Raw genomic sequence first — 26,468 nt, 5'->3', positions numbered from 1 at the left:
AGCCGATCACCTCCGGGAACCCCCCTCTCCCCCGGCCCGCCGCTCCCATCGGTCGATCGATCGATGGGGGGCGAGTCCGAGTGGGAGTGGCGAGAGCAGGAAGCCCTCCGAGAGTTTCCGTTGGCGCCGGGGAATGGCCGCGGGCCGGAACTGGCCCTCCCTCAGCCTGGCTCCTAATTTCGGCCTAGTCACTTGTTGGCTGGGAAACCTTGGGTAAGTCACTTCCCCGGGCCTCCGTCGCCTCATCCCTTTCCTTGGAGAAGCCGCGGGGCTCAATGGAAAGAGCCCGGGCTTGGCAGCCAGAGGTCGTGGGTTCAATCATTCATAGTATTTATTGAGCGCTTACTATGTGCAGAGCACTGGACTGAGCGCTCGGAATGGACAAAGTACATCACCTTGATTCTGTTTATTGCTAGTGTTTTAATGAGATGTACATCCCCTCGATTCTATTTATTGCTATTGTTTTTGTCCGTCTCCCCCGATTAGACTGTGAGCCCGTCAGTGGGCAGGGACTCTCTGTCTGTTGCCGATTTGTATTCATTCATTCAATAGTATTCATTGAGCGCTTACTGTGTGCAGAGCACTGTACTAAGCTCTTGGAATGGACAGTTGCTATTGTTTTTGTCTGTCTCCCCCGATTAGACTGTAAGCCCGTCAATGGGCAGGGACTGTCTCTGTTGCCGATTTGTATTCATTCATTCATTCAATAGTATTTATTGAGCGCTTACTATGTGCAGAGTACTGTACTGAGCGCTTGGAATGTACAAATCGGCTTGTATTCATTTGGATTTGGATTTGTATTCATTCATTCAATAGGATTTATTGAGCGCTTACTATGTGCAGAGCACTGTACTAAGAGCTTGAAATGTACAAATCGGCAACAGATAGAGACAGTCCCTGCCCATTGACGGGCTTACAGTCTAATCGGGAGAGACAGACAAAAACAATAGCAATAAATAGAATCGAGGGGATGTGCATCTCATTAACAAAATAAATAGGGTAATAAAAATATATACAAATGAGCGGACGAGCACAGTGCCGAGGGGAGGGGAAGGGAGAGGGGGAGGAGCAGAGGGAAAAGGGAGGAAAAGGGGGCTTAGCTGAGGAGAGGTGGGGGGGGGAAGAGAGGGAGCAGAGGGAAAAGGGGAAGCTCAGTCTGGGAAGGCCTCTTGGAGGAGGTGAGCTCTCAGTAGAGCTTTGAAGATGGGTTCGAATCCCCACTCTGCCACCTGTCAGCTGTGTGACGGTGGGCAAGTCACTTCACTGGGCCTCAATGACCTCATCTGTCAAATGGGGATGAAGACTGTGAGCCTCACGTGGGACAACCTGATGACCCTGTATCTACCCCCGCGCTTAGAACAGTGCTCTGCACATAGTAAGTGCTTAATAAATGCCAACATTATTATTATTACAATTACAGCAAGTTCCCCATTTTCCGTGCCAGCGTTTCGGGATTGCCCTACGGCTGTTTCTGCCATTGAGCCCGTCATTGGGCAGGAATGGTCTCTATCTGTTGCTGAATTGTACATTCCAAGTGCTTAGTACAGTGCTCTGCACATAGTAAGCGCTCAAATACTATTGAATGAATGAATGAAAATTATCAAGGTCACATTAACTTCTAACCCTGTCTTCTGAGACAGCACCTCCCAATCCAGTGCCCTAGGCAAACTTAATATCCTCAATTTCTTCATTATTTTCTTCTGTTCTCCATCTACAACCACTCCCTCAAAGAAGTCATTTGCTCCTGTGGCTTCAGCTACCATCTGTGTGGATGATTCCCAAATCTACAGATCCAGCCTTGATCTCTGTCCTTTTCTGCAGTCTTACATCTCCTCTTGCTTTCAGGGCATCTCTACTTGGCTGTCCCCCTGAAACCTCACCTTTAAACATGTTCAAAGCAGAACTCCTCATCTTCCCACCCAGACCCTGTTCTCCCTGCCAATTTCCTATCGCTGCAGACAGCACCATTATCATCCCTGTCTCACAAGACCACAACCTTAGGGTTATCCTCGACTCATCCCCCTCCTTCGACCCACATACTCAATCTGTCACAAAGTCCTGTCATTTCCACCTTCAATAAGATTGCTAAAATCCACCCTTTCCTCTTCATCCAGACTGCTGCCATGCTGATCGAAACACTTACTGTATCCTACCTTGACTACTGCATCAGCCTCCTTGCTGACCCCCTGCCTCCTTTCCCCTCTAGTTCTTGCTTCATTCTCCTGCCCAGGTCATTTTTTGAAAAGGCCCTTCAGTTCACATTCCCCTTTTCCTCAAGAGCCCATCCACCTCCACATCAAACAAAAACTCCTTACAATCGGTCAGTGGTATTTATTGAGCACTTATGTGTGGAGCACTGTACTAAGCTTCTAGGAGAGTACAGTACAACAGAATTAGCAGATACCTTCCCTGTCCCTAACGATCATCTTTAAGGCACTCAATCATCTATCTTCTCCCATTTTACCTTGCTGATTTCCTCATACAACACGGCCTGGACATTTTGCTCCTCTAATGCCAGTCTCCTCACTGTACCTCCATTTCCTCTATTTTCACTGCCAATCCTCCTTGCCCATATCTGGGCTGGGAGTCAGAAGATCGTGGGTTCTAATCCCCGCTCCGCCACTTGTCTGCTGTGTGACTTTGGGCAAGTCATTTTACTTCTCTGTGCCTCAGTTACCGCATCTGTAAAATGGGGATTGGGACTGTGAGCCCTACATGGTACAGGGATTGTATCCAACCTGATTTGCTTGTATCGCCGCCCCCCCCCCCCCCAGCACTTAGTACAGTGCCTGGCACATAGTAAGCGCTTAACAAATACCATAATTATTACTATTATATCTTCTCTGGAGCGTGGAACCCCCTCCCCCTTCATATACAGCAGACCATCACTCTCCCGGCTTTCACAGCCCTCATAAAATCACATCTCTTCGGAGAGACCTTCCCTGATTAGCACTCATTTCCCCTACCCGCCCTGTCCTCGAATGACCTGTGCACTTGGCCGTGTACCCCTTAACCACTTTGATACTCACCTTGTCTCCATGGTACTTATGTACATATTCTTATACTCTGCGATTTCCCCTGTCTGTGATTTATTTCAATGTCTATCTGCCCCTAAAGAGTCTAAGCCTCTTGTGGGCAGGGAGTGTGTCTACCAACTCTATTGTATTGCACGTTTCCAAGCGCTCAATAAATGCCCTCGATTGACTGATCGATTGTATTTAGTCCCGGGAGGTTGGCAACCAGCCACAGAGATCAAAAAGTCAGGCATATGTGACAGCAGATAGTTTTGCTCAGCTCAGAACACAAAATCGTGATGATTTACCCTGGAGACCCTCTGACTCGCAAGTCTTCTCCTCTTCCCCAGTTATCTTTTTTGTACCTCTCTGGTCTAACCGAGCGGCACGACTCGGGGAACTCTCCGGGCAGTTGCAACTTCCTGAAACTGGGCAGCCCTTTAGCTGGAACCTCTCTTTATCAGTCTGTTTTCAGCCTTGCCACTTGGACCTTGCCCTGCCCCTGCTAAGTCTATCTGCCTGTCAGCCTTGGCCGGGCGGGGGGAGGGGTTAAGTAAAGTTTAGATTTGCGCTGCCAGGCCCACCGTGGGGTCCTTGGTTCAAAAACCTGGTGCTAGGGCTCCCGACCGAGCCGTCATCCCCTTTCTGAACTTTCTGGCCTTGGGGACTCCAGCAGGACGGGGGCCTGGACCAGTAGGGCTGAGCCTCTGGCTCACAGTAGCCAGGCAGCCGAGCCCCATTACACACCCTCGCTTGCCAGCCCGACCTGTTTCCTATGAGCAAAGTAAACTTAGTTTAAAACAAAGTCAGTTGTATTTATTGAGCACTTACTGTGGGCAGAGCACTCTACTAAGCACTTGGGAGAGTACGCTATAACAATATAGTCATCTTGAGCAAGCTGCCAAGAGCCCGCCAGGCATCCCATTTGGCCTTGTTGACAGAATCAAGCATCTCTGGCTTTGGGGAATTGAAGGATCCTTCATCAGCGTAAGGCACTTAATCGCTTATGACTGCGATTCAGGTAATAATAATATTTTATGTGCAAAGACCATGGGTGAAGTCAGTCCATACTTTTCCTCTCTCTTCCCCACTCCCACATCCACGCGCTCATTCTTTTTGACCGTTCTCAGCCTTTTTTCAAAATCTACCCCTCCCCACACCAGTGCCTCTGATCCTATCCCCTTCGTACCTTCTGAAAACACCTGGTCCGACTCTTGACTCTACTTGGCCCTCGTGACCAGCTGCTCACTGCTCACTCTCTTGTGGCCCTTTGCCCTCTGCCTTCAAACACACTCACGTCTCCCAAATCCCAAAAAATGTCTCAATCTCACTGCACCTCCCAGCCATCACCCAGTAAATAGGAGGGAGAACAGGGAGAACATCCCATTTTGCAGATGAGGGAACTGAGGCACAGAGAAATTAAGTTGACTTGCCCAAGATCACACAGCAGGCAAGCAGCCGAGCTGGAATTAGGACCCAGGTCCTCTGATTCCCAGGCCCGTGCTTTTCCCACTAAGCCTCGCTGCTCCTCTCCAAAGCTTCTCAATGTCCTAAAACGTGCCGAGGCCGTGGCTGCCGCTGCTTAAATCCGCCGCCGTGGCCCCACGTGCCCAGGTTGGACCGGGATTTTGCCATGGGAAGGCGACTGCACTTCTCAGTAGTTTCACATGGCAGGCCGATGGAAATCAAGATTTTTAAAAACTCCGTGTGAAGAGTTCCTTTGTAGAGACACCACACTGTAGTATGCTGTGGGATGTGGACACTGTGGATAGAGCCCGGGCCTGGGAATCAGAAAGACCTGGGTTCTAATTCCGTCTCCGCCACCTACCTGTCTGCCATGTGACCTTGGACGAGTCACATCATTCATTCATTCATTCATTCAGCCGCATTTATTGAGCGCTTACTGTATGCAGAGAACTGTACTGAGCGCTTGGAAAGATTCGGCAACAGATAGAGACAATCCCTACCCAACAATGGGCTCTTTGTCTGTGCCGCAGTAAAATGGGGATTAAGACTGTGAGCCCCACATGAGACGAGGACTCTGTCCAACCTGATTAACTTCTATCTACCCCAGCACTTAGTAAAGTGCCTGCTACATAGTAAGTTCTTAACAAATACCATTTAAAAAAAAAACCCAACAACAAAAAGTGTGGTTAGGGGAGGGGGCAGGGGAAGCCGGGAATGTAGGCCCAGAACTTGTAAATTTTTGTTTTGTTTTTTTCTGTGCCCTTTGTTCTCTTCTTGGCCAACTCTGAGGCCATGGGTTTGCTTGATGGCTTTGGAATGAATAGCTCCATCAGCATTTTGGAGTTAGTGCCAAATTCTCTTAAAGGTTAATCTCCATTTGTTTTAATTACCCACCTACAGAAGCAGAAACCTGCAGTTTTTCCTTTTCTCTTCATACTTCTGTTCAGGCAGTTCTCAGATTCACAATTCCATTTTAAATGGAAATAATGAGGGATTGAGTAATAATAATTTTGGTATTTGTTAAGCCCTTACTGTGTGCCAGTCACTCTACTAACTGCTGGGGTAGATACAAATTTATCAGGTTGGACACAGACCCTGCCCCAAGTAGGGCTCCCAGTCTTAATCCCCATTTTACAGGTAAGGTAACTGAGGCACAGAAAAATGAAGTGACTTGCCCAAGGTCACACAGCTGAGAAATGGCAGAGCTGGGATTAGAACCCAGGTCCTTCTGACTCCCGGGCCCGTGTTCTATCCACTTGGCCATGCTGCTTTTTCAATCAAAGCCGAATACCCGATTTTTACCCAGAGGAGATAATCAATTATAGAAGACTGTAACCACACTAATGTATTGTATCTATATGGTAAAGAGTAATCATTCTGATTTAAAAATTACATAAAAAGTTAAAAACAGAGTAAAGAACTGCAGTACAGCAAAATTACATTCATTCATTCATTCATTCAATAGTATTTATTGAGCGCTTACTATGTGCAGAGCACTGTACTAAGCGCTTGGGATGAACAAGTCGGCAACAGATAGAGACAGTCCCTGCCGTTTGACGGGCTTACGGTCTAATCGGGGGAGACGGACGGACAAGAACAATGGCACTAAACAGCGTCAAGGGGAAGAACATCTCATAAAAACAATGGCAACTAAATAGAATCAAGGCGATGTACAATTCATTAACAAAATAAATAGGGTAACGAAAATATATACAGTTGAGCGGACGGGTACAGTGCTGTGGGGATGGGAAGGGAGAGGTGGAGGAGCAGAGGGAAAAGGGGAAAATGAGGCTTGTACATCAACCTATCTACAATAAAGCTGAAAATCTTTTTTTAACCCAAAAATGGACTACAGGATGCCTCTGTGTGGATATGACTTCCTCCTTAAATGTCCCTTTATTTCTCCTCACAGATTGTTTCCCCACAGCTCCCGTGTGTCCCCCCGCACCTCCCACACCCCACTGAATCCACTATCTTTGCTCTTTCCTCACAGCTTCCTCTCTCCTCACCCTCCTGGCAAGACTTCTTTTGAGTTGCACACAGTTGTACACAACCAGCCTCCCTCCTGCGCAAGATCGCCACAGAAATCAGCCCCCGGCTGGGCCGAAGGGAGGGAGCCATGGCGGAAGGGGCAGGACCATGAGCAGAGGGGAATGTGTTCAGATGTTCAGTGGGGGAGAGATGGTGGGAAAGTTTAAAGAGTGCGGGAGGGAACAGAATTGGTTATGGGGGGTTACGATCCCCAGGTGGGGTCCGCCAGGGTGGGTGGTCAGGTCCACCCTTCCTCCGATGAAGTCCTACACTGCCATAGGCAACAGATGGACCTAATGTCTTGTTGGAGGCCAGGGCTGTAAAGAACTGCGTGTGAAGCCAAAACAAGATATTTAGAGACGTCAGAGGTACAATTCATCAGAACTCCTCAAAAAAAGAAAAAGGGCCACCCAATTGGTTTCCGTATCGATTGATAATCTCGTTGTGGGCAGGGAACGTGTCTGCTAAATCTGTTGTTTTGTACTCTCTCCCAAGCGCTCAGTAGAGTGCTTTACATACGGTAAGCCCTCAGTAAATATCACCGATTGATCGATAATCTACAAACTAGATTGGCATCATCCAATTGACAGTATGTTTTTCAGAGCAGTAACGAAGTGGATGCATATTATCCATAAGCAAATGGCATTTTTAAAGAATATTGAGTAGTAATTAGAAACCCTTCTGAAAATTGTTTTGTCTCCGTGTTTGCAGGTCTCTTCAGGCTGCCTGTTTTCCAATACGTCAAATGCATACAAGTGGAACCGCGATGCAGGTCAGTCAAGAAGACTTTGAAAAGGCCAAAGATCAAGTAAAGCTCTTGAAGAAGGACCCTGGAAGTGAAGTGAAGCTGAAACTCTACGCATTGTTTAAGCAGGTACAGGCAAACCCCCTGGCTCCTAATGACCACAGTATATACAGTGCTACTTGCTGATGTACTAATAATAATGATACTCGTAAGTGCTTACTGTGTGCCAAGCACTGTACTAAGCTTTGGGGCAGATATAAGATAATCAGGTTTGGACAGAGTCCCTGTCCCACATGAGGCTCACAGTCTAAGCAGAAGAGAGAACAGGTATAGAATCCCCATTTTACAAATGAGGAAACAGGTCCAGAGAAGTTGTGACTTGCCCAAGATCCCACAGTAGGCAAGTGCCAGAGCTGGGATTAGAACCATGCTCTTTCTACTAGGCCACCCTGCCGTGAAACTTGCCCAACATTATGCCCAATCGCTGTGGAAAAATCACATTTCTCTCCACTCTCTCCCCGTCTCGTGCCATTCCGTTCCACCTCTGCCCAGTTCTCAGTAGTTCAAGACTACTGACTTGGCACCCGTCTTCCTCCATCTTCCCCCCTGCACTTTTTGTTTTTTTGTTTTCTGCGGTTTCTTTGTTGTTTTTTCATAAAAACCCGTGACGCGGTACCTTAATCAGGCTGCTGTGATAAGCAGCCGTTCCCCTCCCTCCCAGGTTTTGTGCTCAGTATTCATTCGTTTAGTCGTATTTATTGAGCGCTTACTGGGTGCAGAGCACTGTACTAAGTGCTTGAGAGAGTACAGGGTAACAGTAAACGGATACGTTCCCTGCCCGCGATGAGATTGCAGTCTACAGTCATCACTGAGATGGGAGTTCGGTCCATTCCTTCAGCTGCAGTCGGGGGGGTCGGGGGGAACCAAGCGGGGACCTTCAGGGTAGCCGCAGAGGCGACAGACACCGGGCACTGAAGGCTAGGGATCGCAGCTGGGCAGTGAGGGAGGAGGGTCAAGCAGAGCCACCAAGCAGGCCCCTGAAGTAAGCAGGCAGGGCCGGGATCCAAGAGTCCGGCCACCCGGAGGTTGTGATTACAGCTGTGCTCGGATAGTGCTGAAGTTGCAGTCGGGGAATAGAAGGCATGGACATTTTACAAATTAAGAGCGAAGGGCTCCTGCAGAGGGTGCGGTTTCAGAGCAGCTTCAAAGCCCGGGAGAGCTGTTCTGTCAGATTCAGAGTTGGAAGGGAGTGTCAGGCAGGAGAAAGGGCGTGAGCCAGAGATCAGCAGCAGTCCAGGGGACAAGAACGAGGCATGTTAGCTTGAGAAGAACAAAGAGCACAAGCTGGGGGGTTGTGGGAGAAGAAAGTGGATAGGTAGAGCCAATCAGTCAATGGTATTTATTGAGCGTTTACCGTGTGCAGAGCACTGTACTAAGCGCTTGGGAAGTACAATATAACTGAGTTGGCAGACGTGTTCCCTGCCCACAAGGAGCTTACAGATAATGATGATGGTGTGTGATAATACTATGTGTCAGGCACTGTTCTAAACGCTGGGATAGATACAAGATAATTGGGTTGGACACAGTCCCCGTCCCACCCAGGGTTCACAGTCTTTCTCCCCATTTTACAGATGAGGGAACTGAGAAGTGAAGTGACTTGCTCAGGGTCACACAGAAGACCAGTGGCGGAGCAGGGATTAGAACCCATGACCTTCTGACTCCTAGGCCTGTGCTCTATCCACTAGGCACTTACAGCCAGTGTTCAGGAGTTTGGGCTCAGTGGGATGGGTGGTCATTAGGGGTTTTGGAGGAGTAGGGAAATGTGCAAAAGCAATTTTAGAAAAATCACCTGGGTAGCAGAGTAAAGTATAACCTGGAGAGAGGAGAGAATGGAGGCAGCGGCCAATCAATCAGTGGCATTTATTGAGCGCTTACTGTATGCAGAGCACTATACAGAGCACTTGGGAGAGTGCAGTATCACAGAGTTGGTAGACACGTTCCTCGCCCATAACGAGCTTGCAGTCTGGAGGGAGGCTGATGCAGGAGTCCGGCTGGGCCTGACGAGGGCCTGGGTCAGCACGGTGGCAGTTGGAATGGAGAGAAGGGGCAGATCCTGGAAATGTTTTCGAGGGAAAATCCACAGGATTTGGCAACAAACCGAATATGGAAGTGGAACAAGAGGGCAGTGCCACAGTAGCGGGCTTCAGAAATGGGAAGGAGGGTAGTGTTATCAGCTGGGATGGGGAAGTCAGGTGGAGGAGAGGATTTGGGAGGGAAGATGAGGAGTTCAGCCTTGGACAGATGGATCTTGAGGTGATGCCAGAGCGTCCACGCAGAGATCAATCAATCAATTGTATTTATTAAGCGCTTACTGTGTGTGGAGCACTGTATTAAGAGTTCAGTATAAAGCAGAGTTGGTAGGCATGTTCCCCGCCCACAGCGAGTTTACAGTGTAGAGAGGGAGACAGGCATTAATATAAATTCAATAAATTACTGAGAGGTACATAAGTGCTGTGGGGCTGAGGGAGGGGTGAATAAAGGGTGAAAATTCAAGTTCAAAGACGACACAGAATGAGTGGGAGAAGAGGAAATGAGAGTTTAGTCGGGGAAGGCTTCTTGGAGGAGAAGTGCTTTTAATAAGCTTTGGAAGGTGGGGGATTCATTCAGTCCCATTTACTGAGTGCTTACTGTGTTCAGAGCACTGTACTAAGCGCTTGGAAGGTACAGTTCAGCAACAAAGAGAGACAATCCCTGCCCACAACGGGCTCACAGCCTAGAAAGCTGTAGGAGGTGAGGAGGGAGGGCATTCCAGGCCAGAGGCAGGTCATGGACAAGAGGTCGGTGGCGCGATGGACGAGATCGAGGTACGGGGAGTAGGTCCTTGGTGACCTTAGGGAGAGCGGTCAGAGGGGAGTGAAAAGGGCTGAAACCAGGTCACAGAGGGTCCAGAAGAGAGATGGAGGAGAGGAAGTGGGAGCAGTGGAGGTATACAACCCATTCCAGGAGTTTGGGTGGCAGAGGGACAGGGGAAATTGAGCGATAGCTGGAAGGTGCAGTGGGATTGAGGTTTTTTGTTTCTTTTTTTTTAAGAAATGGGAGCCGTGAGTGTGTTTGAAGGCAGGGGGCGAAGAGCCACGAGAGAGTGAGCAGCTGGTCACGAGGGCCAAGTGCAGTCAAGAGAGGGAACAAATGTTTTCAGAACATACGGAGGGACGGGATCAGAGGCACCGGTGGGGGAGGGGGTAGACTTTGAGAGGCGGCCAAGGGCGAGAGCGAGGATGTGGGGGTAGGGAGGAGAGAGGAAGAATGTTGATTGAATTCATCCTCGTTCTTTGCACGTATCTGAATTGACGGTCACAGGTAACTAACTGCCTTGGGCTTCTTACAGGCTACCGAAGGGTCCTGCAATACCCCAAAGCCAGGAATGCTCGACTTTGTCAACAAGGCCAAATGGGATGCTTGGCGTGCTCTTGGCAGCTTGCCCAAGGTGAATATAACTTTACTGAACTCATAGTCATGCCCGGCTGTATTTTAAGCTCAAGAAGTTAATAGGTGAGGATTCTGTTGTAGCTCTCCTTGCTAACTGACCACTTCCCTTCAGTCTCCTTGGCTGGCTCCTACCTGTCTCCTCGCCAGTTAGCTATGGGGGTCCCTGAAGCGGGAGGGAGTGCAGTGCTTCCTCTCTGCTGTTGTGCCACCACTGCGACACACGGTCATCGGGGTCCAGGGGGCGGAGGGGGGTGGGAGAACCAAGAGAAGCTCCAGCTTGCCCTACCATTGAGTGGAGATGGCGGAGACCCCCATCCAGCCCATAGAGGCCGAGGAGTGGAGCCGCCATCTTGACTCCTCCCTCGGCCCACTTCTGGCTCAAAGGGGCAGGGTTGGTGAACAAGCTACTTCTTGCCCAGAAAGCAGCATGGCCTAGTGGATAGAGCACGGCCCTGGGAAGAGGAAGACCAGATTAACTGTTAACTCCTCACCATTGGCTTTAAAGTTCTTAATCACCTTGCTATTATTATCATCTCTACCTCACCTCGCTACTCTCCTAATCCAACCCAGCCCACACACTTCACTCCTCTAACGCTAACTCTCTCACTGTACCTCGATCTCGTCTATCTCACCACCCACCCCTTGCCTACATCCTGCCTCTGGCCTGGAATGCCCTCCCTCCTCATATCCGATAGACAATTACTCTCCCCTCCTTTCAAAGCCTTACTGAAGGCACACCTCCTCCAAGAGGCCTTCCCTGACTGAGCCCTCCTTTCCCCTTCTCCCACTCCCTTCTGCGTTGCCCTGACTCGCTCCCTTTATTCATCCCCCCTCCGAGCCCCAGAGCACATGTGCTCATATCCATAATTTATATGTTTACATTAATATCTGTCTCCCCCTCTAGACGGTGAGCTCATTGTGGGCGGGGAGTGTTTCTGTTCATTGTTAGATCGTACTCTCCCAAGCACTTTGTACAGTGCTTTGCACACAGTAAGCACTCAATAAATACAATCGAATGAATGAATGGGTTCTAATCCCAGCTCTGCTACATGTCTGCTGTGTGACCATGGGTAAGTCTCTTAACTTCTCTGTGCCTCAGTTTCCTCATCTGTAAAATGAGGATTGAGACTGTGAGCCCTATGTGGCACAGGGACTGCATCCAACCTTATTAGCTTGTATCTACCCCAGCATTGCCCACATGGAGCTGTGTCCACCCACAGAGAAATAATAATAACAGAGATATTTGTTAAGCACTTACTATATGCCAAGCCCTGTGCTAAGGGCTGTGCTAGATACAATACAATCACATCAGACACAGCCACTATCTCACATAAGGGTCCCAGCCTAAGGGGGATGGAGAAGAAGAATTGAATCCCCATTTTGCAGATGAGAGAACTGAGGCCCAGGAAAGTTAAGGGACTTACCCAAGGTCACACAGCAAGCAAAGTGGCAGAGCCGGAAAGAGAACTCAAGTCTCCTGACTCCCAGCCCTGTGCTCTTTTTTCCCAGCTCTGTGCCACGCTCCTTCTCCACGTAGAGAGTGGAGAACCACCCTTGATCCAGTGCTCTGTACACAGAAAGCATGCAGTAAATACCATTGATTGGTCTGGTAGCATATGACCAGTGAGATATGGCTCTCAAGCTATAAAACTCCCAACCTCTGCTTTTGGGGAAATCTAAATGCCAGTTTGCCGGGCTTGTCATGCTGCTGGTTTGGCTCCTAGGAGTCGGCCTGTTGATCTGCCGATCTTTGCCACTGGAGCGGTTCTTCCAGCCCCAGGCAACTGGAGAGCGGGATTGGGGGAGCCTGTCAAGCCTTTGGCTGCAAGTCTCCCGAGTAGCTCTGCCTTCTGATCTTCCCGACAGTGACATCCCTGGGAGAAGCTGGGGGGGGGTGGTAGGAGTAATGGAGTGAGAGGTTAAAGGTGAGCAGAACTCATGGAATGAGAGAAGCCAGGGTTGAAGGTGGGTTCCAAGTGCTTAGTAATAATACTAATAATAACGATGGTATTGGTTAAGTACTTACTATGTGCCAGTCACTGTTCCATGCGCTGGGGTAGATACAAGATAATCGGGGTGGACAAAGTCCATGCCCCACATAGAGCTCACAGTCTTAATCCCCATTTTACAGATGAGGGAACCGAGGCACAGAGAGGTTAAGTGACTTGCCCAAAGTCACACAGCAGAGTCGTGGAGGATCTGGGATTAGAACCCATGACCTTCTGACTCCCAGGCCCTTGCTCTATCCTCTAGGCCATGCTGCTTCTCAACACTGCTTAGTATAGCGTGGCTGTGCCGCACAGTAAATGTTCAATAAATACCCTTGATTGATTGGAAACAAATTCTCCTTTCCCACATGCCTGTTAATTCTGGGCTTAAACACATGTCAACCCATTTGTATTAATAATAATAACAAAAATTGTGGGATTTAAGATCTTACTATGTGCCAAGCACTGTACTAAGCACTGGGGTAGATATAAAGTAATCAGCTCCCACTGAGGCTCACAGTTTAAGTAGGAGGAAGAACAGGTATTGAATCCCCATTTTGCAGATTAGGGAAGTGAGGCACAGAGAATTAAGCGACCTGCCCAAGGTCACACAGCAGAGTAATGGCGGAGCTGGGATTAGAACCCAGGCCCTCCGACTCCCAGGCTCATGGTCTTTCCTCTAGGCCACGCTGCTTCCATAGAGGTTTAGAAATCTCTGTGAAAAGTTTGAGACCTCGAGAATTTGAACCCCTACCTCTCTTTCACGCATGAGTTCCGCAGAAGCAACTTCATGATTCACGGTGTCTTCCATGAATGAACGTAGCTACTGCATTACGTGAGGTTTCATTGTACTGGGGAAAAGTAAATTAGCAGTTGAGTGAATTTGTGCTTTGTTGCTGTGTGGCAGGCTGGAGCTTCAAATTACCTGCGTTGGCTTCTGCCTGTTGCAGTTACCTTTTAAAATCTATCACCTCGTACGCTGGTACAATGATGGGGCAAACAGGCCCTCTCTCCCGTATCAGTATTCAAGGAACACTAAGTACATTGAGGACATTGTTTAGTGATTAATCCCTATAATGTTTCCGTGAAGAAATTGGAGATAGGTATTAAAGGGGGAGGAAATGGCCCAAGTTCCCAGAAACCAGGTCGTCTTGCCCTTAAACCAGTGATTCTGACATGTTCTCATTCTACAAATCCTCTCCTCTGTCCCCGCCACCTGTTGAACCTTCTCAGCCACGCTAGGAAGGGGCCGAGGTTTCCGTGCTTACGACAGAATGGAAGGAGGCTTAAAGGGTAGGAATGCTGCGGGGTGGGTGGGAGAGTTGAGAAAGAGGAGCCGGACGAGGGCAGAGAGTATCCGGGGGAGATTGATCAGCTGGCAAGAAGCAACTGGAGCAGCGACCGTAGTGTCTTGCAGTGACGATGTATTGAGCGGTTCCCTAATACTCTGAAGGAGGGATTGCCCCCTCCGATGTGGCTAAAATCGCCGCCGGGAAGATGTACAGGAAAATCGGTGATGGAGCTTCCCGCTGTAACCTCTGGACGAGGCTTGACTCAAGAATAATAATAATTATCGTATTTGTTAAGCACTTACTAGGTGCCAGTTACTGTACTAAGCACTGGGTTAGATACAAGCTAATCAGTTTGGACACAGTTCGTGTCCTACATGGGGCTCACAGTCTTAATCCCCATTTTACAGGTGAGGTGATGAGGCACAGAGAAGCTATGAGATTTGCCCAAGGCCGCACAGCGGACATGTGGCGGAGCCGGGATTAGAACCCAGGTCCTTCTGACTCCCTGCCCCCTGCTCTATCCACTAGGCCGTGCTGCTTCCCATTCAACCCCAACATTCAATCTTTCACCAAATCCTGTCAATTCAACCTTCACAGCATGGCTTAAATCCCCTTTTCTCTCCAACCACATTAATCCAGGGACCTATCCTATTCCTCCCGGATTACCGCATCAACCTCTTTGCTGACCTCCCTGCCTCCTGTCTCTCCCCACTCCAGTCCATTCTTCACTCTGCTGCCCAGCTCATTTTTCTACAGAACCTTTCAGTTCATGTTTCCCTCCTCCTCAAGAACCTCCAGTGGTTGCCCATCCTCCTCCTCATCAAACAGAAACTCCTTTCCGTCAGCTTTAAAACACTCAGCCACCTTCCCTCTCCCACCTTTACCTCACCGCTCTTCCGACTACAATCCAGCCCGCACATTTCGCTCCTCTAATGCCAACCTACTCACTGTACCTCGATCGTGTCTATCTCGCCACCAACCCCTCTCCCACATCCTGCCTCGGATCTGGAACCCCCTCCCTCTTCATCTCTGACAGGCATTCACCCCATCCATCTTCAAAGCCTTATTAAAAGCATATCTCCTCCAAGAGGCCTTCTTCGACTCAACCCTCATTTCCTCTTCTCCCACTCCTTTCTGCTTCACCCTTGGATTTGCACCCTTTATTCACCCCTCCCTCAACCCCGTAACACTTATATATGTATCCCTAGTTCACTTATTAGGGATTCACCGTAATCCTTAATTCATGTCTGTTTCTCCCTCTAGACTATAAGCTCGCTGTGGGCAGTGAACACGTCTACCGACTCTGCTATATTATACTTTTCCCAGTGCTTGGTACAGTGCCATGCGCACAGTAAGCACTCAGTAAATATGCTTGCTTGATTGATTCTTTGGTCTTCCTCTCTTCAGGAGAATGCCAGGCAAAATTATGTCGATTTAGTATCCAGTCTGGTGTCTTCAGAGTCCCCGCAGCAGGCGAAGCAACCATCCGGAGGTGAACATCAGCAGTATGAGACCTTAAGGGTCACCACCGAAAACAATATCACCAAGATCATTTTAAACCGCCCTGAGAGGAAAAACGCTATCAGCACTCAGGTAAGCAGGTGATGTCTGACTGGAAAGGTGGTCTTTCTTCCACCAAGCAAGTTCTTCACCATCTTCAAATAGCCAGATGCTATGGCCTTATAAGACGTCGCTTTGTTCCCACTATGGAAAGTGCCGTTTCTGGAGGGAAGCGTCTCCTTGGTACCCGGTGGTAACCGACCAAACCTGGTAACAGTTGTGGAGGTGCAATTTTGGTTCAGTGCACAGAGCCTGCCTGATCTAAACGGGTCATAGAGTTTCAGACAGCGTTTCTTCCTTCGCAAAATAAGATGACTCCAGACCTCCAGGGACTCTGGATTATTGTTGGTGGGGGCCAGAAGGAAAGTGGCCTTATGGAAGTTCCTGGAATCTAGACCAAGTGCTAAGAAGGCGCCACACAGTCAGTAGCCTTTGACCCAGCCTCAAGAATCACTTGGTTCCCACCCTGAGAATGCCTTTCACTTCCCCATCACCAGAAAAGCTGGAGCGTATGAGCAGTCTTACAGTCAGGGGCTCCCATTTGAGCCTGGTCAGGTCCGACAGAAATGCTGGGGAAATGCATTAGCTCTTTCAGATCACTTCTCTAGAACATTCCAAGGGGCAGAGGGCTGTCTTCCATCCCAGGGATAGTCGATGAATCGATCAGTGGTATTTATTGAGCACTTACTGGGTGCAGAATCAATCAGTCGATGGTATTTATTGAACACTTACTGTGTGCAGAGCAATGTGCTAAGCACTTGGGACAGTATGATATAACAGAGTTGATAGACACGTTCCATGCCCACAATGAGCTTATAGTCTGAGGGGAGAGCACTTTACTAAGTGTTTGGAAGAGTACAGTGCTATTGAGTTGGTAATAATAATAATTAGAATAATTATGGTATTTGCTAAGGGCTTACTATATGCCAGGCACTGTACTCAAAACTGGGATGGATACAAGCAAATCGGGTTGGACACAGTCCCTGTCCCAGGTGGGGCTCACAATCTCAATCCCCATTTTACGGATGAGGTAACTGAGGCACCAGAGAAGTTAAGTGACTTGCCTAAGGTGACACAGCAGACAAGTAGCGGAGCCGGGATTAGAACCCATGACCTTCTGACCCCCAGGCCCATGCTGATCTCTGCCCCCATGGAGTTTACAGTCTACAGGGGGAGACCGACATTATTAAAATCAATTACAGATAGAGGCTACGGTAGAGTATATGTCCGTATGCTCTGTGGGGGAGGGGTATCGATGATAGCCATTTTGGGGAGTTCCAAGAGGTTGTGCCTGGCTTGGGTTGAGCTGGGCTGTTTCTCGAATGCTGCCTTAGTCTCTCAAATCTCATATCATGAGAGCAAACCCCAAATGGCTTTTAGCAGTTATTGGATGTCAGCTCAGTGCTTGGGGGTTTATGGACCCTAACATCAGTTTAGGGCTCCAGCCCATTGGGCTCACGACCTTCATTTCAGCAGTCAGGGGCACAAGCGAAGGGGATATTTGGAATGCCCTGGGGAAGACACAAAAAACAAATGTGCTTTGAGTGCTTTGACTTTAGATTCTCTATGTGATTTGGTCGTGGTCTCCCTTAAACCTAGATCGACTCCAAAAACACTTCACAAAATGAGCCTACTCCTTTATCTAGTTTGTTAAAACTGACATATTAGTTTCGAAAGTTGCCCATTCAGCACCCTTATAGATAGCTTCCCTCTCGGGTCTGGCCCAGGGCCACGTGACGTTAATCACCGAATAAATGTTTCTTGAAAGTGTTCATCATTAGGAGTGTGATTCTCAATGATGTTTCCCATTGTTTCTCTTAGAACATGAGTCTGTTTCTCAGTAGTTCTTACTGAGTGTCCGTTGTGTGCGGAACACTATACTAGGCGCTTGAGTTAGAAGACACGGTCCCGGCCCTCAAAGAGCTTGCATTCAGGGGGGAGAGACAGACACAAAATAAGTGAGGAAGAGGAGAATGGGAAGAGGGGTATGTGGAGGGGTAGAGGCTGTAAATTTATATTTTCTATTTACCCTCTCATTCAGATGTATGAAGAACTAATATTAGCCCTTGAAGCTGCAGGCAAGGATGACTCGGCCATTGCTGTTTTAACAGGTAGACCCTGTATTCTGTGGAGGTCCTTAATCGTGAATTTTAAATGAGCCGTGAGAATAATTTGAACTGTTACTTGCTGATAGGCCTTTCCTGCTTCCCACTGGTGGGCAGATGCAGTCAGACCGTTTCCTCTCTAAGAGATCACCCATCTGCCAATCGGCACATCTGATTTGTAAATTGTCAACTCGGATCTTCCTTTTCAGCAGATTCCACCACCACCACCACCCTACAGGGACTGCCCGGTTCAGAGAGGGGGCTCTGTGTGAGGTGAAAAGGTATTGACTCTGAGGGATTCGGTAGACATTACGGCAAAAATCTTGGCTCAGTGTGAGTTAGGTAACTCCAGTTGTGCCGTACCTATGTAAACATAGAAAAGTGAAATCTAGAATCTCTTCCGGCCCTGCTTTTGGCACAGTGGAAAGGTACTGCTCTGGGGATTGGGTCACCTGAGTTCTAATCCCCAGTTGGACCTGGACATTTTGCAGCACGCTCATGACACCCCTGCCTGCTTCTTTGCTTGTTGCCCTCCGTGCCCCTTGCGAGAACGTGACCGGCTGGGCCGAAAGAAGTTGAGGTCAGCCTCCTTGATGACCGCCTAGCCTCCTGCCTCTCCCCACTCCAGTCCATACTTCACTCTGCTGCCCAGATCATTTTTCTACAAAAATGTTCAGTACGTGTCACCCCACTCCTCAAAAAACTCCAGTGGCTGCCCATCCACCTCCACATCAAACAAAAACTCCTCACCATTGTCTTGAAAGCAGTCCTTCACCTTGCCCCCTCCTACCTCACCTCGCTACTCTTCCTACAACCTAGCCCACACACTTTGCTCTTCTAATGCTAACCTTCTCACTGTGCCTCGATCTCCCCTATCTCAACGCCAAGCCCTCGCCCACATCCCACCTGGAGCACCCTCCTTCCTCAAACCCGACAGACAATTACTCTCCTCCGTTTCAAAGCCTTATTGAAGGTGCATTTTCTCCAGGCGGCCTTCCCTGACTAAGCCCCCCTGACTATGCACAAATCTCCATCACCAACACCAGGCTCTTTGCAGCTCTGCAATCTTCTATTTCCTCTGGTCTCCAGGGAGTTAAGTTCTGGACGAACCCTAGGTTAAGGAAAACAGGCCTTGACAGAGGCCACGAGTATAACCTTAAACCCTGTCTTCCCGTATTATATTCTTGTTCTTCTCTTGTTCCTGCTGCTTGTAGATCATTCATGTCTGCCCGTCTTCCCCCATTGGACTGTAAACTCCTCAAAGGCCGAATAGATGGGTCTTGTTCCTGCAGTACTCCTCCGAGCACTTATTAGTCCTGTGCTCGATGCTCAGGCACCCCATTGATCGATTGATTGTGCGACTTTTGTGTGTGTGATATTTACTGTCTTTCTATTTTAATGCTATAGGATTTTTTGATTTTATGACTTTTAACAAAATTCAAGGTAATTGGATATTTTGCCTACATCAGATGATATTAGTCCACAAAAAGGGAAATGAAGCATCAAATTTCTTTTGGAGAAGGAACCCGTAAGCTGCAGGGACGATGTTTTACTACATAGAGAATTCCCCTAGAGATCATTTTATTTATTTTATATTGTGCCACTCTGCCAAAGAGTTAAAGACTGTAATCGATAAAATGGATGCCACAGCTTTGTTTTGGGTCCTGAAATAATTTTGCGGTAAAGGTAGTTTTCATGGGTTGCAGGAAATGGTGACTACTACAGCAGTGGGAATGACCTGAATAATTTTATGAACGTTTCACCGGACAAAATTGAGCAGAAGGCTAAAGACGGCGCTGTCCTGCTCAAGTAAGACTTTGACATTTACTGATTTTATGCCCGTGAACTCGCTTCTAATCACCAGTTACGTAACTGCACAAAAGTTCAGTATCGTATTTTCTCTGGCAGTAAAATTTTGTGGGGAGGTTTGGGGATGACTCTTGCTTCTTCCACCTCATAATTTGAACTTCTGGGGCATCAGATTGCATGGGTAGATTATATGACTGAAAGTTAGAGGACCTGGGTTCTAATACCGGTCACCACTTGCCTCTTGTGTGATCATGGCCAAGTCATTTAACTTCTCCATGCCTCAGTTTCCTCATCTATAAAATGAAGGATTACATACCTGTTCCCGCTTCCCCTTAGACCATGAGCCCTATGTGAGACAGGGACCGTGTCCAATCAGATTAAACAGAATCTACCTCAGAGTTTAGCACAGTACTTGGCATATAATAATCACGTAAGTGCCATTATTTTTTTTATTCATTATCTTTATCATATTCGTGGTGGCCGCACTTTATCTTTGAGAACTATTAATTGCTTTGGGCACATTACCGATGCGATTTGAAAATTGTGGTGGGTGTGGCCAGACCATCGCCACGCCTCAAGGTCAGAGACGATGGAATTTAGAAAATCCTCATCCAAGCTGATGAAACTGTGAGCTGTGTTGCCTCGTAAGGAACTGTGTAGGTTCCTAAACTCAGCCAGGTCTGATGTTCCTTTAAACTGTCGGGCCAGGTAATTTTGATCTACCGCTCATCCTGATCGACGCATGACCATTTCCTAGCTCAGTGGAAGTAAAATGTACTTGAGATCGAATTTTTCAATCAAAAGACTTTAGTCAAAACAAAACCACCACCCCCCAGTCCCCGCCCAACAATCAAGAAGAAGAACCAGAGGGACGTAGGTTCAAAACCAGAGCACCAGCCGAGCCGTTGGCCGGATTACCGGAGCCAGGCACCTCCGAGATGAGGGTTGAGTCCCGTCGAGCTTTGCGCTGGGAGGCTCGCACGGTATACCGCTCCAGAGCCGAAGGACAGAAAACCCTTCCTTCACTCCACTCTAGGGTCCTCTGGCTTAAGGCTCAGGATGATCCAACTGAAGCATAACCCCTAAGCCAGAGTGGGACCTGATTAGGGGTGGAACTTCCAACATCTCCAACTTTTCCCTCCAGTAACCCATTTTGGACTTAGTTTCCATGAATTTTACTAAATTGTCCTTGAACTGATTGACAGGGTTCCTCGCTATGACATTTGCTTGCAAAGGGTACTCACTCGTAAAAATAGTATTCATAATAAAAATAATGATAATTGCGGTATTTGTTAAGTGCCTACTAGCTGCCAAACGTTGAGGCGTAGACACTAAAATCAGATCAGAGACCCTGTCCCACATGGGGCTCACCCTATAAGAGGGAAAGATTCATTCATTCAATCAATCATATTTATTGAACACTTACTGTGTGGAAAGTACTGTTCTAAGCACTTGGGAGAATACAATATAACAAACAGAGGCATTCCCTGCCCACAACGAGCTCACAGTCTAGAGTTGGGGAGACAGACATGAATATACATACATGAAGTAAATAAATTACAGATATATACAGATATATACATATGTGCTGTAGGGATGGAACGGAGAATGAAAGAATGGAGCAAGTCAGGGCAACGCAAAAAGGAGTGGGAGAAGAACAGTCTTAATCCCCATTTTATACAAGAGTAAACGGAGGCACTGAGAAGTTAAGTGGTGTGCCCAAGCGGGCAACTAGCAAAGCTGGGATTAGAACCAGGTTCTTTGCAACAAGTTTGCATTCACGAAGCCCTTTCCAGGGGACTGTGGACAGACTGGTAAGCATGCAAATACTGGGGTGGAGAGCTCAATCAATCAAGCAGTTTGAGCACTTACTCTGTGCAGAACATTGTATTTAGCACTTGGGAGAGCTCAATAGGGTTAGTAGACGTGATCCCTGCCCTCAAGAAGTTTTCAGTGTAATGGGGGAGACAGACATTAAAATAAACCGCAGGTAGTGGAGAGCAACAGAGTATAAAGCTATTTAGATAAGTGCTATGAGATGTCAGAGGTGGAAGATAATCTGCCTGCTTTTGGTAATGGGAGAGAGAGAGAGGGAAAATTGGCTCACATACTTAGCACCTGTGTGTCTCCCAAATGCTAGTTTGTTTTTTTTAAGCAGTAAACTCAGTAACAAAGGGACTGAGATACAATAGTATATTCATTTTTTTCTCTCTCTTTCTTTAGGAATTTTGTGGGCCATTTTATCGATTTCCCAAAGCCACTGATTGCAGTGGTGAATGGTCCAGCCGTGGGAATCCCGGTTACCCTTCTGGGGCTGTTTGACATCGTATATGCCACTGACAGGGTAAGTTCAACTACAGGTAGGAGAAAGAAGAATGATGACACATAGATGGTGGGCTCGAAGTAGACCAAACTGGAACACCTCAAAAGAGTGAATCTGTGTGGAAATGTGCCAGATATTTTATGGCCTCTCGATATAAACCAGGGAAAGGTCTGGAAAAGGGAACTGTTAGTGACCGTATGCTAAGCAGATGGTGTAAGGGCATTTGATTCGATCAACAAATCAATCAGTGGTATTTACTGAGTGTTTACTATATGCAGAGCACTGTATTAAGTGCTTGGGAGAGTACGGTACAACAGAATTAGCAGACACGTTCCCTGCCCGTGACGAACTTACAGTCTACAGGGGGAGACAGACATTAATATAAATAAATAATGTATAAGTGCAGGACCTATCAATCAGTCATATTTATTAAGTGCTTCCTGTGTGCAGGGCACTGTACTAAGTACTTTTAGAACAGTGCTTGGCACATAGTGCTTAAATACCAACATTATTATTATTACTTGGGAGAGTACAATATAACAGAGTTGGTAGACACGTTCCCTGTCCACAAGGAGCTTACAGTCTACAGTAATTACAGTTTACGTGAAAATCGCTTTGGCACACTTTCACCAAATTTCCCGAAGAAAGGACCGTGTGGCGGTGTGGTGCCTGAAAACAATTGAGTTTGCTGCTTACCAAGGGCTCCAAGAGACCGTTTGGTCTGTCATTCATTCATTCATTCAATAGTATTTATTGAGCGCTTACTATGTGCAGAGCACTGTACTAAGCGCTTGGAATGAACAAGTCGTCAACAGATAGAGACAGTCCCTGCCGTTTGACGGGCTTACAGTCTAATCGGGGGAGACGGACAGACAAGAACAATGGCAATAAACAGCGTCAAGGGGAAGAACATCTCGTAAAAACAATGGCAACTAAATAGAATCAAGGCGATGTACAATTCATTAACAAAATAAATAGGGTAACGAAAATATATACAGTTGAGCGGACGAGTACAGTGCTGTGGGGATGGGAAGGGAGAGGTGGAGGAGTAGAGGGAAAAGGGGAAAATGAGGCTTTAGCTGCGGAGAGGTAAAGGGGGGATGGCAGAGGGAGTAGAGGGGGAAGAGGAGCTCAGTCTGGGAACGCCTCTTGGAGGAGGTGATTTTTAAGTAGGGTTTTGAAGAGGGAAAGAGAATCAGTTTGGCGGAGGTGAGGAGGGAGGGCGTTCCGGGTCCGCGGGAGGACGTGACCCAGGGGTCGACGGCGGGATAGGCGAGACCGAGGGACGGTGAGGAGGTGGGCGGCAGAGGAGCGGAGCGTGCAGAGTGGGCGGTAGAAAGAGAGAAGGGAGGAGAGGTAGGAAGGGGCAAGGTGATGTAGAGCCTTGAAGCCTAGAGTGAGGAGTTTTTGTTTGGAGCGGAGGTCGATAGGCAACCACTGGAGTTGTTTAAGAAGGGGAGTGACATGCCCAGATCGTTTCTGCAGGAAGATGAGCCGGGCAACAGAGTGAAGAATAGACCGGAGCGGGGCGAGAGAGGAGGAAGGGAGGTCAGAGAGAAGGCTGACACAGTAGTCTAGCCGGGATATAACGAGAGCCCGTAATAGTAAGGTAGCCGTTTGGGTGGAGAGGAAAGGGCGGATCTTGGGGTCTTCTCTTTCCTCCAGGGAACTAAATGATTACCTTGTGTCATTCAGAGAGTTAGTTTATAAGTTGGCACTTTGTTCCAAGAGACTATTTTATTCTACCTAACCATTTCAGGATCCGGCCCTGAATGTATTCTGTATTGCGGTAATCTATTTCTCCAGTGTATTGCGAGGTGCTTTACTGGTCCTAAATAATGGGAGTAGTTCAGGACTCGCCGTCATTTAGGAACGATAAAACACCTCCGGGAAGGTAGGGTCATATATCAGCTTCTGGACTAATGGCCTGATGGCTAATGTGCAGCAATCCTTTATTGGAGATTATTTCAGTAGTTCCCTATGCACACTCCCTGTGGGTCGTGTAAGAATACTCCCATAAAGGGAATATTAAGACGAAAATCCGACTGAACATCTCCAATGTGGAATCAGCCTAATTGTAGAAACTTCAGTCGATTCAATTCAATCAATTCAGTCGTATTTATTGAGCACTTACTGTGTGCAAAGCACTGTGCTAAGTGCTTGGGAGAATACAATATGACAATAAACAGACACATTCCCTGCCCACAACGAGCGTACAGTCTAGAGGGGGAGACAGACATTAATATAAATAAATGACAGATAGGTACATTAGTCCTGTGGGGCTGGGAGGGGGGATGAATAAAGGGAGCAAGTCAGGGCAACGCAGAAGGGAGTGGGAGAAGAGGAAAGGAGGGCTTAGTCAGGGAAGGCCTCATGGAGGAGATGGGCCTTCAATAAGGCTTTGAAGTCGTGGGGAGACTAATTGTTGGAACTCCAGAAACTTAGTATTGCTTGAAGATCATTTTAAAATATAGTGTTGCAGCATGTGGAATGCAAAATCGTCCCATAATTGCACCTTCTTTCCCCCCTCCAGTTCTGTATAATTCAGCAACACATCGCCTCCCTCCAGGTTTTAGTTATTTTGTTCATTTTATTCTCTAGCTGGCTTTTTCAATGGCTTCCAACCCTTTTGTATTGTACTCTCCCAACCGCTTAGTACAGTGCTCTACATGCAGTAAAGCATGCAATAAATAACCTGTACTTGATTCTCAGTGGAGTTTGGGGGGGTAAAAAAATGGGCTTAGAGGAAACCTCGATTTTTTTAAATGTTGCAAACTTTTAGGAATAAAGGTAGGTATTTGCCAAAATATCTACATATTTTGACCGCTGATCAGAAGGCAGCCTCTAAGTGCATCATCAGAACGCAGGGCAAGGGAGATTCTTGGGATTGCAGCATCCAGAGGGCAGGCCATTTTACGGGATTAAATATATCGATTATGTGGTAACTGTAGAAAAATAATCTTCAGGGAACAATGAACACTCACTGCCCGTGGCTTCAAATATAATCAGTCTAGAATAACTGCCAGGCTGGTCACAACCACTAAGAAAATATTGTCCCCCACAGCAAACGCCCTCTGGTTATGTTCATATCCAACCACTGTGGTTAGAAACAACTAACGGGATCTTCCGCTTATCCTGCCAGTAGGTTCTAGTAATAGAGCATTTATTGAGCACCCGCTTGGTGTGGTTCCCTGTACTAGGCGCTTGGGAAGTACAGAATAACGACGTGTCACGTTCCCTGCCCACAAGGAACACATACTTGGGAGAGGTGGTATATTTCCTAGTGCCTTCTCCCTGTACCCTTCAGAAAGGGAACACTGTCTTCTCTAAAAAGACCCAGAAAAGAAACCATCCAGTTAGAGTTGTTGTATGTCACTGAAAGTGAATTTTCATTTTTATCCTCAGAAGCACCAGCCTACCTGCATTTCAAGCACTTTTTGACCTAAGATTTTTATATGCAGCACAAACGAGAGATAGTTTGTAAATTATTTTTTGACTTTTGTGGACTAAATTCTAATGGAAAACAGCACTTAGAACAGTGCTTGGAACATAATAAGCACTTAACAAATACCATCATTATTATTTAAAAATAGTCCTTTAAGAAACAATTTGGAGAAATCTGGTGTAGTAGAAATTGAAATGTAAGAATTTTTTTTGAAGTACAATTTAGGGAGGGGCTGAAGAAATCCAGTGATTTCCAAGAATATGCTTCTCTGTCAAGAATATCTATTAAACTCCCATGTGCACAACTTGGGAGAATACGATATAAATAAAAAAAAAAAAACCACGGTCCCTGCCCTTAAGGAATTTACCATCTAATGAGAGAGGGGTTGCAGCAGGCAGGCTCAATTATTTCAGAAATCCCGGGAGCAAGAGGGGAAAGATTCCTAAGAGCAAGGGTCTGGAAAGATTCATAAATGAGTGGACTGTTAGCTGAAATAACTGTATCCTTCAGTTCTGAGAGGGGGTAGCTGGGGATGGACATGACCAAGAAGCACCTGGTATTTGAAACCAAATTTTCAAAATCCCTATTCATTTCTTAGAATGATGTGGTTTTGTTTTGGCAGGCCACATTTCACACCCCATTTAGTGCCCTGGGCCAGAGTCCAGAAGGATGCTCTTCCTACACCTTTCCTAAGATCATGGGCTCAGCCAAGGTAGGTGTTACGGCCTATGGAGAAATCAAACATCAAGAAACACCCACCCATCCCAAAAGAACTCTTGCCCGCGGTCAGTATGCCGGGCGAAGTGGCAGGGAGATCCAGGGAATTGGCGATTTCCATTCCAGAGCTCCAGACCTCCTGGGGTAGATATTCTCAGGTCTCCAGGACGCGGCTTGAGAAACTCTTCCGAGCTCCCCACCCCCGTCCCAAGCCCTTGGTTTCCAGTGTGGGCTCCCGGGATTCTGCTTGGTAGCCCCACTTGTCAAAAGAAGGGCTCTCCCTTTCAAAGCCGTGGCTTCCTACTTGTTCCAGGCCTCCAGCTGGATTCTCCAGGAGCCCAGCAGTCCACCCTGGCCAGCTCCATTGCTTTTCCGGTTAGCCAGGGGTGAGCTCACCGACCCACTTCCTCAGGAAAGCAACACACGGAGCCTAGTGAGGTGGTCGCTGATGCCCCTCCCCAGTTGCGGGGAGGGGGCGGGGAG

The 26,468-nt window shown here is 47.6% G+C and overlaps 1 protein-coding gene across 3 annotated transcripts in view; it reads left to right on the top strand.

Moving 5' to 3' along the window:
- The window catches only part of ECI2 (enoyl-CoA delta isomerase 2), a 33,003-nt gene that overhangs the window by 2,459 nt on the left and 4,076 nt on the right, over positions 1 to 26,468 (top strand). For 2 of the 3 annotated variants that reach the window (XM_029053707.2, XM_029053706.2), the window contains exons 2-8: positions 7,224 to 7,386; positions 10,646 to 10,744; positions 15,434 to 15,619; positions 17,628 to 17,697; positions 19,398 to 19,500; positions 21,724 to 21,844; positions 25,891 to 25,980. In XM_029053707.2, coding sequence (XP_028909540.1) covers positions 7,258 to 7,386; positions 10,646 to 10,744; positions 15,434 to 15,619; positions 17,628 to 17,697; positions 19,398 to 19,500; positions 21,724 to 21,844; positions 25,891 to 25,980 — 798 coding nt within the window. In that variant the 5' untranslated portion in view covers positions 7,224 to 7,257. Of the gene's footprint in view, positions 214 to 7,223; positions 7,387 to 10,645; positions 10,745 to 15,433; positions 15,620 to 17,627; positions 17,698 to 19,397; positions 19,501 to 21,723; positions 21,845 to 25,890; positions 25,981 to 26,468 lie in introns of all 3 variants that reach the window. The other variant, XM_029053705.2, reaches the window with a different exon arrangement.

The sequence above is a fragment of the Ornithorhynchus anatinus genome, chromosome X3 (assembly GCF_004115215.2).
Source record: "Ornithorhynchus anatinus isolate Pmale09 chromosome X3, mOrnAna1.pri.v4, whole genome shotgun sequence".
Classification (NCBI taxonomy): Eukaryota; Metazoa; Chordata; class Mammalia; order Monotremata; family Ornithorhynchidae; genus Ornithorhynchus; species Ornithorhynchus anatinus.
Note: the sequence above shows the minus strand (reverse complement) of the source record. Positions and strands in the feature narration are given on the sequence as shown.